Here is a 14,262-nt window from a genome sequence, read left to right as displayed (position 1 = left end):
CATTTTTATCTTTTACATAATTTATCATAATATATGTTTGATGACATAATTGTCTTGTTAAGACTGAGTGATGTTTTTATGTAGCGATTAAACATATTTTTTTCTATTTTTTTGTTCATGAAAAATATAGAATTGATAATTTTATGGTTAGAATAACTCCTTGTTAAAAACAAATTATATAAAAGTTTTCGATAATCAATATTAGTTATAAATAAGTTAAGACCGTTAAAAATGTACACCACAACAACATAAATAATTTTTTTTATAGACAATCTACTTGTCTGAGGACAAACGTTCTCCACATTTCATTATTGTTACTTTGTTACTCTAACAAAATTTATAGAAGGAGAAAATAAATTTGAAACAATAGCAAAATAATATTGTTTACCCTTTTAGGAATTCAATCTTCATTAAATTACTGCTCTGAAGGTTCTTCTAGATGTTTCATCAATGCAACTTTATGACTTTTTTCAGAAATATGTATAGTTGTTGCATTATGAAAGTACAAGTAGATCAAAATGTTGGTTTCTAGACTCATGTTAAAGAAATATTCTCGAACATTAAAAAAATAAAAATGAGTCTAACCTAGATAACTCAAATGCTCAGCAATGACTTGGGACATAAAGGACAACAAATCTATGTTAATAGACACATCTTTTGTAGCTTAATACTTTTATTTAGAGAGGTTTTTTTTCATATTCTTCAAATTAAGCTTGTTGAAAATAGTCATAACTCACACCAAAAATATTTAGTAGAGCTGAATGAGAAGGAAAAAAGAAAAACATTAAAAGGACGAAAGTTTTGTTCAAGTGAGATCATATATATACCAAACGGAAAATAATCAATACAATTTTAAGGAGACAACAAAACAACAAAAAAAACATACATTAGAGGGAGTAAATTATGAGATATCCAATGATGATAACTAGGGGTGTGCATTGGTTAGTTCAGTTCGATTTTATGTATTATCGATTCAGTTTTCAGATTTTAAATACGCTAAATCGATAAGATAATTTTTTATCGGTTTTGGTCTTTAACGGTTCGGTTTTCGATTTAACCAATAAGAAAATGCTTATAAAACAAATATATGGTTTCTCTAATAAATTTGACACGACAAGATAATAATGTAAGGGCTCGTTTGGTGTGAGGGATTAGAAATAATAGTGATGGGATAAGGAAATAGTGATGGGATAAAAAAAAAATTATGTTGTTTGGTTGGCAAGTCCGGGATAACTTATCCCGGGATTAATAATTAGTACCGGGATAAGTTATCCCTCCCCATGGGTGGTATAGTAATCCCGGGATAACTTATCCCGAGATAGAATAGGTAAATGACAAATATGTCCCTTTAAATCCTTTTTATATATCATTTTTTACATTTATGTATATTTACATTTTTTTTAATACCATGTATAATAATATTTACTACTCCTTATTTTTATGATAATTATACATATTTTTCTATTAAAAAATTATACTATATAAATATAATTTTTATTTATGAATTTATTTGACTAATTCTTATGTTTATTTTATTTTGATTTCTCATAAATTTTCTTCTCTTTAATAAACTTAAGAGGAAAGTTCTATTTTTAAGCTAAATAAGAAAAAAGTTATATTTTTAAATACACATGGTACTTATCATGGGAATACATAAACAAAAATATTTAAGTTAAAAAAAATAAAAGTTTTATTTTAAAAAATGAATAACTAAAGCTCACAAAGAAAAATTTAAAAAGTTTAAATAAAGTGAAGGGTAATTTTGTAAACAAACAACTTGTTCTTAAAATTTATCAATATATATTATTTTGAATATAACAAACCAAACACTCAATAAGAAATAATCCCAGGACAACTTATCCCATCATAACTAATCCCAACATAACTTATCCCAACATAACTTATCCCATCATAACTCATATTCAAACCAAACGACCCCTAACTTTACAAAAGCTCATAAAATAGAAATAATAATAACAAACATGAAAAGAACAATACATGTGTAAGACAAAGAGAAATCAAGAGGAATATGGTTCTTACTTTAGGTTTTGACGATTTGTATGATGTAAAGTTGTGAATTCAAAGGCACAACGAAGTATGAATTGATGGCTAAATGACAAAGACATAACTATTAAGATATTGAGATTAATATTTACTGATACTTATGTATATGTAAAAGTAGTAAATTACTATAGTCTTAACTCTTAATGGGTTATCGGTTTACCCAATAACCCAATATTGAAAACCAATACCGAACCGATAACCCGATAATTCTTTTTTATAAAACCATTAAGAAACTGTTAACCCAATAACCCAATAACAATAAACCAATAACACTTTTCTCGGTTCGGTTTTTGCACACCCCTAATGATAACAAATCATTCTAACCAGAAAAGTTCTCATTTTAAAAATAACATACCTCAGAAAATTGACTAACACTTCAATCAACTTTCAATCCTAAAAAGTACTCATAATATCCAAGGATAAAATTTAGTAAAAATAGATAACAGTAACATAAAAACAAAAAAATATGGACATGCAAAATTATTAACTCTTAGAGGATTTTCTAAAGAACACAAAATCTCATCCTTGTATGTGAAGAAATGACGTTGTTGATGAACATAGATATTTGTAAGGGTTTTTTTATTGTACCTTCAATAATTCCGGTAGAGAAAACTTTTTTGAATACTCAATTAACGTTTGTTATTTAATATGTACTAACAAATAATTATAACAATAATATTGCAGAAACATAAAAACAAAATTGAAAGCATGTACTCAAAAATAATTATTAATAATATAAGCATAAATTAATGACTGTTAAAACATATTAGGATCTGTAACAATAGAATGAAACAAAATGGAAAAAATCGAGCCCACTGAATGCACAATGTCCCCTTAAGGAAATTATTCCTCCCTAGTACCCGGATTTAAAGGAATAGATCCTCTCTGGAAATAACGATTTTATTCACCAGTGTATTGATACAAAAAATGGTGTCAGTGTGTCATTCAACAGGAGCAAAGTACACAATTATTTAATTGTCCAGAAGAAGAAGAGGAAGAAGTTCAAATTTTTCGTTGTTTTAAAATGAGAGGAAATTCCTCTATTTATAGACAACAAAAGGTAGTGTGAACAAATGCTTATTGTGTCTTATCGGAAAGGTCACGACCTTTCATAAAAGTCACAATTTTTCATAAAAGTCGCAACCTTTTATAAAAATCGCAATTCTTTATAAAAGTCACAACTTTTCATAAAAGAGGAAGGCTAGTTTTGGAAATAAAATAAATTAAAAGGGAATCCTGGTTTGTGATGGCGCCACGTAGGCGGGTCTAGGGTTCTCTTTTATATATATATTACTATATATAATAATATTACTATATATAATAAGTGGGAATAACTACTACTTAGCACATGACAAGTGTTGGATGATATGTGCTTCATAGTGTTGTACATTCTTCTTTTATGATGGTACCTTTAAAATTTATATTATTTGACAATTTAACACCATTAATTACCTACTACTTTATTAGCCAAAAAGTTTGACCTCATTTGGGCCCATTTATTATTTATATGTTTTCAATTTTCAATATATGTTGTCTATCTAATTCTTTTTTTCAACCTTTTATTTTAAACTTCTTGAAATTTAATTACCTATTTATTACTCTCTCTATGCACTTCTAATTGTTATGATTTCCTTTTTAGAGTCAAACTATAAGAATTTTAACTAATATTTTACAATGTGTTTTTTCATCATATTCATAGGCAAAAAATTACAATTTATAGTACTTTTTGTATAGATTTTGCATATTTAATTTTTTTTAAAAAATATCGAATTAATACAATCTGATTTAACTTTGAAAATTAGTCAAATGGACTTTCAAAAAGCGCAACATGACAAATACAAGTGGACGAAGAGAGTATATTTTAGCTACAAAATATATTAGAGGTACAACTTTTTAAAAAATTTAAATTTTTATTGCGTTGACTCTTGAAATCTTATCATTGTCATATGAATTTGAACAAATTATATATTATTAAACCTTACATAAAAGATGCTATAAATCACAATAATTAGCAATTACAAATATTTTTAAATCATATAAGAAATTTGGTTAACTAATTGGAATAGAATAAGTAACATGTACTATTTGAAAATAACGTCAAAATTTCTACAATTTACAATAAATTAACAACTGAAAATATTTATGATTATTCACGTGAATTGAAACATGAGTAACCTATATTATTCAAAACTAATGCAAAAATACTATAAATCACAACAATTTAATAACTTCAAATATATTTTTAAGAAAACATATAAAAAATCGACTGATCTTCAAATTTCATTTATATCACATAAATTAAAACAAAAAAATTAATATTTATTGCACGGGCACCAAATATCTACATATATGTGTCACAAATGGAAAAGTCCTAATCAAGGAAGCAACATATATCATTTACAAATGACTTAAAAAACATTAAAAATTACAATAATTACCAATTTAAAATATTTAAAAGCTATATAATTCAATACGTTGACTCTCAGAATTCTATCAGACTCACATATATCTTTATTGATGGATACCTTCCTATGGAAGCCCAGCTTTTACAAAAAGGAAAAAGTAAAAGAGATACAGTTTCAGTTCGAGAATATTATTGTTATAAATTTCAGATGAGAAATGATGATGAAGAAGAAATTTTGCATACAGGCAGATTATTACAGCAATATGCTTGCCTTTAAACGCGAGTAGTCACACTCTCTCGCCAATTCAACCATCTTAATATCTCATCAACATGGTCAATGGTCAGAGATGTTTGATATATGGTGTTTTATTGAGTTTAAAGGACAAATATACCCCCAAACTATCGTAAATAGTATGCAGAACCCTCCGTCCTACTTTTGGGACATCGGTGTCTTTCGCCCCCATCGTCCAAAAATTAGAGCATATATGCCCTTCACTCTAACGGAAGACTAAATAGGAACACGTGACACAATCTTATCCATCGATCCGATATTTGATAAATATCGGGTCGGTGGATAAGATTATGACACATTTATGTCCGTTAGTATAAATGGTATATATGTTCTAGTTTTTTGGACGGTAGGGGCACCAATGTCCCAAAAATATGACGGAGGGTATCTGCATATCATTTACGATAGTTCGGGGGATATATTTATCATTTTTCCCTATAATTATTAATATGAGCTAGGTTCGTTGGATCAACCTTGCACCATCTGTAATTTAATAGAATCGGGTTAAGAAAATCTAACTTAAGACGATGGCTGATCCGGTGGAATTTGAGCAATATGAATTAAGCTAATTTGTAGGTCAAATAAAAAAAATAGAATATTAAAATAAATAAATAATAAGAGAAATAAAATCAAAGTTAAATTAAATCATAATATATAAAAATTAAGTTGATATTTTTATTTGGCAAGTTATATTAAATTCATTAACTATTTAATTTTTTTTATTAATATCTCTACTTAGTTCCAATAATATATGTCGAAAGTTATTTAGTTTCATAGAAGCTTTATATTTATTGATCATTTTCTTGTATCATTGTACACAAGATATTTACATAGCAATACTACACAATATTGTTTTTGTAGATATTTATGTTTGATATTTTTTTCATAAACTCTGAAAACTTACCTAACTAAGAAAGCAACAGTACACATTAAAGAGCACCTAACAATCAATACCACCTTCTAGAAAGGATCAAAGGATAGCTAAAGGCCTCAACAAAATCAAGTAAATTAGTTACCAGTCAATTTCCTTATGAATTTTCGACACCTATAAGCTTTTTTAGACAATTTAAGAAGGTCTAATGTGTAATGCCTCTATAATTTTCTTCTTGATGATTATTACTATGTTTGTTTGTACATTTGTATGTTTTAAAAAAAACAATTTTAGCTCTTCATGTGTGATGCATAATAGCTCTTCATATATGAGTTACTATCTCTTTCTTGAATTACTTTTAATATTTAGCTTTGATATTTTTCCGCACTTGCTTCACCTTACCTAATTGTATCTGCACAACAATGCCCAGCTATTCTGGTAAGAGCTCGGCATTGCTACTGGGAGGCCAAAAGTACTTCTTTTAGAAAAAAAAAACACTTTTTAGAAAAATTAAGTGTTCGGTAAATCCTTAAAATTGTTTTTAGATGAAAGCAAAAGCAGTTTTTCTGCGGTTGGGAAGAAGCTAAAAATTTATGCTTCTTAATAAAAACAAAAGCAAAAAATTATTTTTTTGAAGACTAAAATATCACTTCCATATATACACATTTATCGATATATCTCTTATTAAGTAATTAGCGTTAAGTTCATGAATTTTATTTTTAATTTTTAATTTCCTAAATAAAATTTAACCAAACTTATGAAATATGCTAATTAATTAATAAGAAATATATTGGTGAATATGTGTATATGAAAAAGATATTTTAGTCTTGAGAAAAATAATTTTTTGTTTTTGTTTCTGCTTTCTTTAAAAAACAGAAATTTTTAGTTTCTTCCCAATAACGGAAAAACTACTTCTACTTCCATTTAAAAACACTTTTATTGATTTGTCAAACACTTAGAGCATGTTTGACATTGCTGTTAAATCGGCTTATTTCTAGAAGAACTTTTTAAAAATGACTTTTAAAAAAATGCTTTTGAAAAAAAAAAACAATTTATGTTTGGCTATAAAGCATTTGTCATCGAAAGTTAGATTATATCTGCTATGAATGTACCAATTTAACATATTTTGATACCACTAATTTTTCTTCAATATCAACTAATGTCTTGTGTGCCTCTCAGAAATCTCACTCGCCTCTCTCCTCTTTTCCAGTCATCTCTTCCTCGCATCTCTCCTATCCCTACCCAGTCTCTTTCTCACCTATATATCTTTTGCCAGTCTCTCTCTCACTTTATACAAATACAAATTATACAAATACAAATGTATAATTTGTGTTTGTACAAAGCGATAGAGAGACTGGATATACAAATACAAATATTTGAACTTCATTCAATTGTATACGAATACAAATTGTATGTATATATACAAATACAATCATTGATACATATACATACTAGTTACATATATACAATTATCTAATTGATATACATATACAATTCACATCTCTACATTCTGCCCTCTCTCGCTCGCCTCTCTCTTCCCTCTCCCAATCTCGCTCGCCTCTCTCTTCCCTCTCCCAATCTCGCTCGCCTCTCTCCTCTCTCTAACATGTAGCTACAAATTGTAATTAGCAAACTATAGTTATAGAGCATAATCAAATTATTTTGAGTGGCTATTTGCGAAAATTCCCCTAAAACTCAATAATTATACGCTCCAATCGGATGAACTCCCGGAAATTGAGTCATAAATATGTTTGTTATCCTTTTTAAACTTGATATATATCCACGTAATTAATTTAACTCATAAAAATATACTCCTTCGAATTCATATTTTCTTCTTTTCTCTTTCAATTCCAAATATAATACTTTCAATCCCATAAAAATGCACCTAAAATTCGACCCATACTCAAAGCTCCCAAAAGGTAAGGCGTCGAAGGAAAAAGGTCAGTTATGGCTAATCAGAAGGGATACAAGTGTTATGGTTCTAAAACACTTTGGACCGATAACTCACCTCAGAGAAAATTGGGCAAAGAAAAAAAGGCTGAGGTCGCGACTTAGGATCAAGTGTGACATAAGGTTTCAGTTGCGCCTGTTGAGGTCGGTGCATGAGACATGCGCATCTACATAGGCATATAAGTTTACAGACACTCATATTGCTATACAAAACATAGATCAAAAAGTCAACTAAAAATCAACGCCAGTCCTCGAAGCTAATATTGAAGTTTTATCACGAAATAAGGTAATCCAAGTCCATAAGTCCCAAATCTAAAAAAATATTTAATTTCATCTACGATTTGATAGTTAAATCTACATTTTTCATTTTCATAACTTCTATGGTTAAACCGTCCCTTTCTTCAATAAATTCACGAGTAAAAATGAAAACTAACTAATGTTAACATGGGAAAAGTACCAAAAATTGGATTTTTTTACCCGCAAAATTTGTCCACTTTTTGGGCTCTAAAACTCATAATATGTTGAAAATATCCAAAAATATCTTCAATAAAGAGTTGTAAATTTCTCATATGACTTTAGAATTCAACGATATTTGTTGTTATGATTCTGAAATCACGGTACATACCTATTAATTCAATCAAAACACATTTTAGAGGTCATTCTTAAATTAATATTGTTTATGTTCAAAACATTATTAAAATATTAAATACGAGCGTAACAATACAAATAAAATTTATTTGAAAGTCATCGTGACCTAAACATGAAGTCAAAATGTTGACCATGGTCAACTCTCATTTTTCAATTCAACTAGAAATCAACTTCAACATCCAAATCCATCCCAAGTCAATCAAAGCTCATGTAAATTATTCAATTAAGTCATAAATTACTCTTCAATTCTAGTGGAACCATCAAACCTCAATTCGAGTTTGTTTATTTAATTTGTTGACTTTGGTCAAATTTCAAATTTCAAAATTTCCAATTCTTTTTTCTTAACATAACCAAAAATATTTTTGTGATTTCAATAGACATGTTGGCCTTTTTCCACCGCCCCTTAAAAAAGACTAATTTCTTTATATATATATATATGCACTGCCACTGGCTCTAATTTAAGATCTCCATGTTGTCACCTTTCATTTCAGGTGTATGTATGTAGGCACAAATCCCCATAACCTCATGTATATCCCTCTTCACCCCCCGCGCCACCCTAGGGGCGGAACTAGTATAGAGTCTGGGAATTTAATAGAACTCAGTAATTTAAATTTAAATTTTATATTCGGCTTACACGTTTGGAGGTTGTTGCCTATTGTAGTGTATTGATAATTTTGTAATGTTTGTTTTGATTGTTAATTAAATTTTATTGTATCATATAGTTTAAATTCATTGTTAGGTAATGACGAAAGACTTATTTTATGTAATGACCGATTTAGTGTGGTCGCATCGTTACCTTAATGTTTTCATCATGAAATAAGACTCAAGTATCCCCTAAACTATGATCGAAATTCCAAAGACACATCTTAACTAAATTAAGGTCATATTATCCCCGAACTCATACTCTGAATAATTCTATACACCTTTTGGCTTACACATCCGTGACTCCACGTAGTTGAGGCACATAGGAGATGTTTGGATGCCACATCAAAAAGGTGTACAAAATTACAAAAAAATGAATACAGGGACGTAATAGAACCTTAGTTTAGTTAAGATGTGTCTCTGAGATTTCGTTCATAGTCTAGCGATACTTGTGCCTTATCCTTTTAATAATTTATTATTTATCCTACCTTTTCATACTAACTCTACTTTGTACCCTACTTTTCTGGTAGGTTTATCATTAAAATTATGAATGTATGACATTATATAACGACGGAGAACGATATAATCTATACAAACATTGTGTTTATTACAACAACATAGTTCGATATAATACAATATGATACATTATGAAAAATACGTAACAACCATCCAAATGTTACTTATAGAAAATTCATTAAATATTAATGAATTATTTAGTCTAAAACCCGATAACATAAAAAGCAAAAAATTCAAATCACAAACTTAAAATTCTAACTCCGCCCCTCCGTGGAATACTCATACACAAGGTTCCAAGTTGTTGCAACGTTTTTCTCACACTCTCATTCTGCATATTTTGTTTTGATTCGGAATTATTTTCTGATAGTATTCCTCCCTTCAAAAACCACTTTTATTAGTACCTTTATTGCATATATTCAGTGTCTTTTTCTCACCATATTTCTTCTTCAATTCCTTTAATTATTTCCTATTTCTAGTTATTTTCTTCATATTAATTCTCATCCTCACAGAAATTGCTCTTTAATTTCACCCATGAAGGTTTGATTCTTTATTCCTTTTTATTTATTTTTTTCGAAAAATTTCATCGATACTCTTATTCTTATTTAGTATTAGATCACCTCTCACACTCAACTTTTCAATCTTAAGATTGTGAGTTTGAGTCAGCAGCAAAAAACTGAGAGCAATCTATGAACTTTCTTTTTTTCTCTTCATTTTTTTGGAATATAATTTTTATGGGTATGTTAATTAATATATCTTTTGTATTGAACTGATCTATACATGAATTAATTTTCTTAATTAAAAATTTGTAAACTAATGGGTACTGATTTTCATTTTTACTTTTTTTTTTTATATAATTTGTTTTCTCTTTGTTTGATATGTTAAATTATTAAATTATACAGAAACTTATTCTGATCAAACTGGATTTACAAGATTCCAAGGAAAAGAGAAAGGCCTTGAAGACAGTTTCCGCTCTATCAGGTATCAATATCGAAATTAATATTAAGATTAGTTTATTTCATATAATTACGAAATAACTTATTTCGATTCAGTTATCACAAGATTATAGTGTTATTTTATGTTCATAATAATTTTTGAGTAACTATCGAAATAATTTATCGATCTGCGTATATTTTATGAGAAATACATTGTATAGATTATTATTGTTATTATGGTTCATACTCCAATTGTGTGTTGCCCTCTATCCAAATATATACTTATTGATTTTGTGTGTTTTGATTTAATTATTCCATTCATTTCCATTTACATGGTTTTTTTTGTCAGTTTTTTTGTTTAAATTGAAAATAATTTCATTGAAACTTTTATTTGTGCTTACAAAATTTTATATTCATAAAAATGTTATGCCGGATTTAATATTTCATGCTTTTGATTTTTTTGTAATCATATAATATTATAATATATTTAAGATCACAATTTCAAAACTTTGTTTTTAAAAAAGAAATTATGTGCCTATTAAATAGGTTTACATCAATTGAAGAAAATATTATTTTATGCAATTTCAATTTATGTGAAAAAAGACATTTTTATATATTTAATAATAAAATGATTTATAATTCCCATATATATTTTTATGATTTGATTTAGATCAAAATAATAATAATAATAATAATATATTATTGTGAGTTTACAAGCAGGATCTGAGGTATACAAACCTTACTCTTATCCTGTGTATAATAAAAAAATTATTACTAATATCCCCTCGACTCAAGAATTTATTTATTTTTTTTAAAAAAATATTTCTTTGTTGAGAGGGAATAATTATAATTAGGTGAATGGAGATGAGGTTTCTTGTATTAGTGGTAATTTGGTTTCTAAGTTTGCACTAATTTGGAGGAAGAAAAAAGTACAGTAAAAAATTTTCTAAGTTGATTCCAGCATGGCGCCACGTCAAGTGGGTCCACCATCATATGACCTTGTTCCCCACTAACAGATTTTAGGCAGTAGGTACTAGGTACTATCACTTTGCCTAATTATATAAAAGAGATCCATATCGTTGTTTAGTAGAATGTATAAAAATAATGTCTTGAACAAAAGTGATCCAATTCATATGGATTTTTCGCCAGATAGGCTTAGAGTCTATCTGAATTGACTTAAAAAAAATAGCTTTTAAGTTAAAAAAATAAAAAGTAAGGGAAAACCTATTTTTGATTTTATAAACCTTTTTAAAGTCATTTAAAACTTATTTTAAGTAATTTTTATCTTTGTCAAACACTTTCAAAAATTAAAAATGACTTAAAAGTAGATTTAATCGATTTTTAAGTCAATCCAAACAGGCTCTTACTTAAGTAAATCGCTGACATTGTTGAAAGTTTTTTTCTTTGAGACATGTAGTAAAAACTTTTGATTAGGGGTTAAAGAATTACAATTATATCCCTTGGCAGTGAAATGAATATTTTGAACAATTGAGTTAAAATAATATTGAAATGTCATAAGAACACTATTAATTATATATATTATGTCTTAATACGTTTCATTACGTATGAATCTACTTATTTATGAATCGAACAGGTAAATATACTTTTCTTTTGGATGACAATGAGATTAAGAGTCATGACATTTTGCTTTTCTGATATCATATCGAATTATGTGATTTTTTAAAATCTAAACACTTAATTGAAAGAGAAAAATAAATAATTGTCTTTTATGTTTACATTGTTTACTAGTACTATATAGTAGATTTGGTTTTGGGAGGTTAATTAGGTGCATGAATTGAAGCAAATTTCTTGCTACGGATGTATGTATATCCACGTGCTTTTGGTAGGAATGGTCTAAGAAGCCTCAAAAGCACTTTGTTGTTCCATAAGATTAACCAAATGCATTGTATGGTGAAATTTTATAGGAATCGATGAGATTTCAATGGATATGAAATGTAAGAAGTTAACCGTCATTGGTACGGTTGATCCAGTGAGTGTAGTGAGTAGACTACGCAAATTTTGGTGGACAGAAATACTCATAGTAGGACCAGCTAAAGCTCCCGTGCAAGAGAAGAAAGAAGAACCTAAGAAGGAAGAAACCAAGAAAGAGGAGCCACCTAAAGAAGAGCCACCCAAAGAAGAAACAAAGAAAGAGGAACCACCCAAGGAGGGAGCAAAGAAAGAGGAACCACCCAAGGAGGAAACTAAAAAAGAAGAGCCTAAAAAGGAAGAAGAAGACGACGATGACGATGACTATGACGATGACTATGATGATGATGATGAAGAAGAAATAGAAGGACCCAAAAAGGAAGAAGTGAAGAAAGCACAACTACAACCACAATCACAATTACGTCATCCTCAGCCACAATCACTACCTTATCCACAAGCGGCTTATAGGCCATATTATCCTCCTCCTATGCACACATATTACCAAGTTCACCATAGCATAGAAGAGAATCCTAATGCATGCACTATCTGTTAAACTAGCTTGGGAATGTAATCTGAATCGCTATTGGTACAATGTTAATGACCATAACGGGCTAATTAATCAGGGGTAATAGAAAGAAAAAACAAAAAGTCACATATATATAATTAAGTGTTGTTCGATCTAGCCTTTAGGATCTCTCTTGAACAACAATCGATTAGTTCTTTTGTGTTGATGTTGAGACTGCTGCTTTGACTGTCTCATTTTAGTTGGCTAGCATTATTATTGGATAAGAGAGAATATAAGCGTAATTTTGTGAATAGAAGACGATTAATTAATTATGCCATGCATATTCTAATTTTCTTAATCAAATTGTGTACATAATTTTGAATAAGAATTTCAGAGTTAATAACTTTGATGGTAACTCAACTATCAATTCTTTTCACATAAAGTCTCTCAACTTTCTTATAATTTTTGGATAATAATTAAAATTTTATGTCAGCAAATTTTAATGAAAAAAATAATTAAATAGATTGAGTGACTTTCTATGCAAAGAAGTCATAGTTGAGTGACTTTTGAGTTAAAAATGAAAATTGGGTGATTTTCTATGAAAAAATTGATAGTTGAGTGACCATCAAAGTTATTAACTCAAGAATTTCAACTGCTGCTTTGTGCCTTTGGATCTACAATTGATACTTGATACTGTAGGTTTATGTGCTGTAACATTTTACTGATAAATCATTAATGGCAGGTTATCAATTAAATTAAACCATGCTATACACTTATATGTAAACGGACTTTTAACACTTCAGGTCATATAAATGATAATTATATATAGCGGTTCATAGTAAAATGAAATTAGTAATTCGGAAAATAAGTAGGTCACCTAACTACTACAATTATATATGTGAATTATATTTTACTCCATTCCAATTTATGAAATTCCTAAGCTAGAGTCTCAATCAAGATAAATACCTTATCAACTTTATTAAGAAGATTATAGAATAGTTTTTTGTTTTAATTATTTTTTTATATTTCTGTTCTTATCTTTTAATTACGTAATTAATATGTAATGATTTTATTATATAATTATGCCTTCTCTAGCATAATTTCATTTCCTTGATAGCATATCTTCAAGATTTGCATCAACTACCTTATTTGGGTCCTCCAAACAAGATAGTTTGAGGATTTCAATATGCGCATATAACTATAAATTGATGGAGATATCTTGGTGAAAAGGAGAAAATAGAGGAAGATAAACTAATCAAACAAAAGTTAATTTATACTATTAATTAATAAGATTATAAAATAATATTGAGGACAAAAATATAACTCTTTATATTCTCTTCTTATCTCTCTATGTGAAGCAATTCCTTTATTATATAGCTATGTCTTCTTTATTTTGATTGAACTCTACAATCTTATATGTTAGAGTTTTGTCCTGATTTTATTTCCTTATTTGAAGTTTATATTTTTCCTTAAAGAAAAGTCAAAGTATATATTACCATATATGCTTGAACT

General features: G+C 28.3%; 1 protein-coding gene across 1 annotated transcript; it reads left to right on the top strand.

Moving 5' to 3' along the window:
* The first annotated feature begins 12,241 nt into the window (after nucleotides 1-12,241).
* LOC125838951 (heavy metal-associated isoprenylated plant protein 39-like) lies at nucleotides 12,242-12,934 on the top strand. Its single transcript, XM_049517951.1, has one exon. The coding sequence runs from the start codon at nucleotides 12,259-12,261 to the stop codon at nucleotides 12,796-12,798; it is 540 nt and encodes a 179-aa protein (XP_049373908.1). The 5' UTR covers nucleotides 12,242-12,258; the 3' UTR covers nucleotides 12,799-12,934.
* The last annotated feature ends 1,328 nt before the right edge of the window (nucleotides 12,935-14,262 follow it).

Source organism: Solanum verrucosum, unplaced genomic scaffold, assembly GCF_900185275.1.
Source record: "Solanum verrucosum unplaced genomic scaffold, falcon-dt-bn FXZP01000163.1, whole genome shotgun sequence".
In the NCBI taxonomy this organism is placed as follows: domain Eukaryota; kingdom Viridiplantae; phylum Streptophyta; class Magnoliopsida; order Solanales; family Solanaceae; genus Solanum; species Solanum verrucosum.
This window is presented reverse-complemented; position numbering and strand designations above follow the sequence as displayed.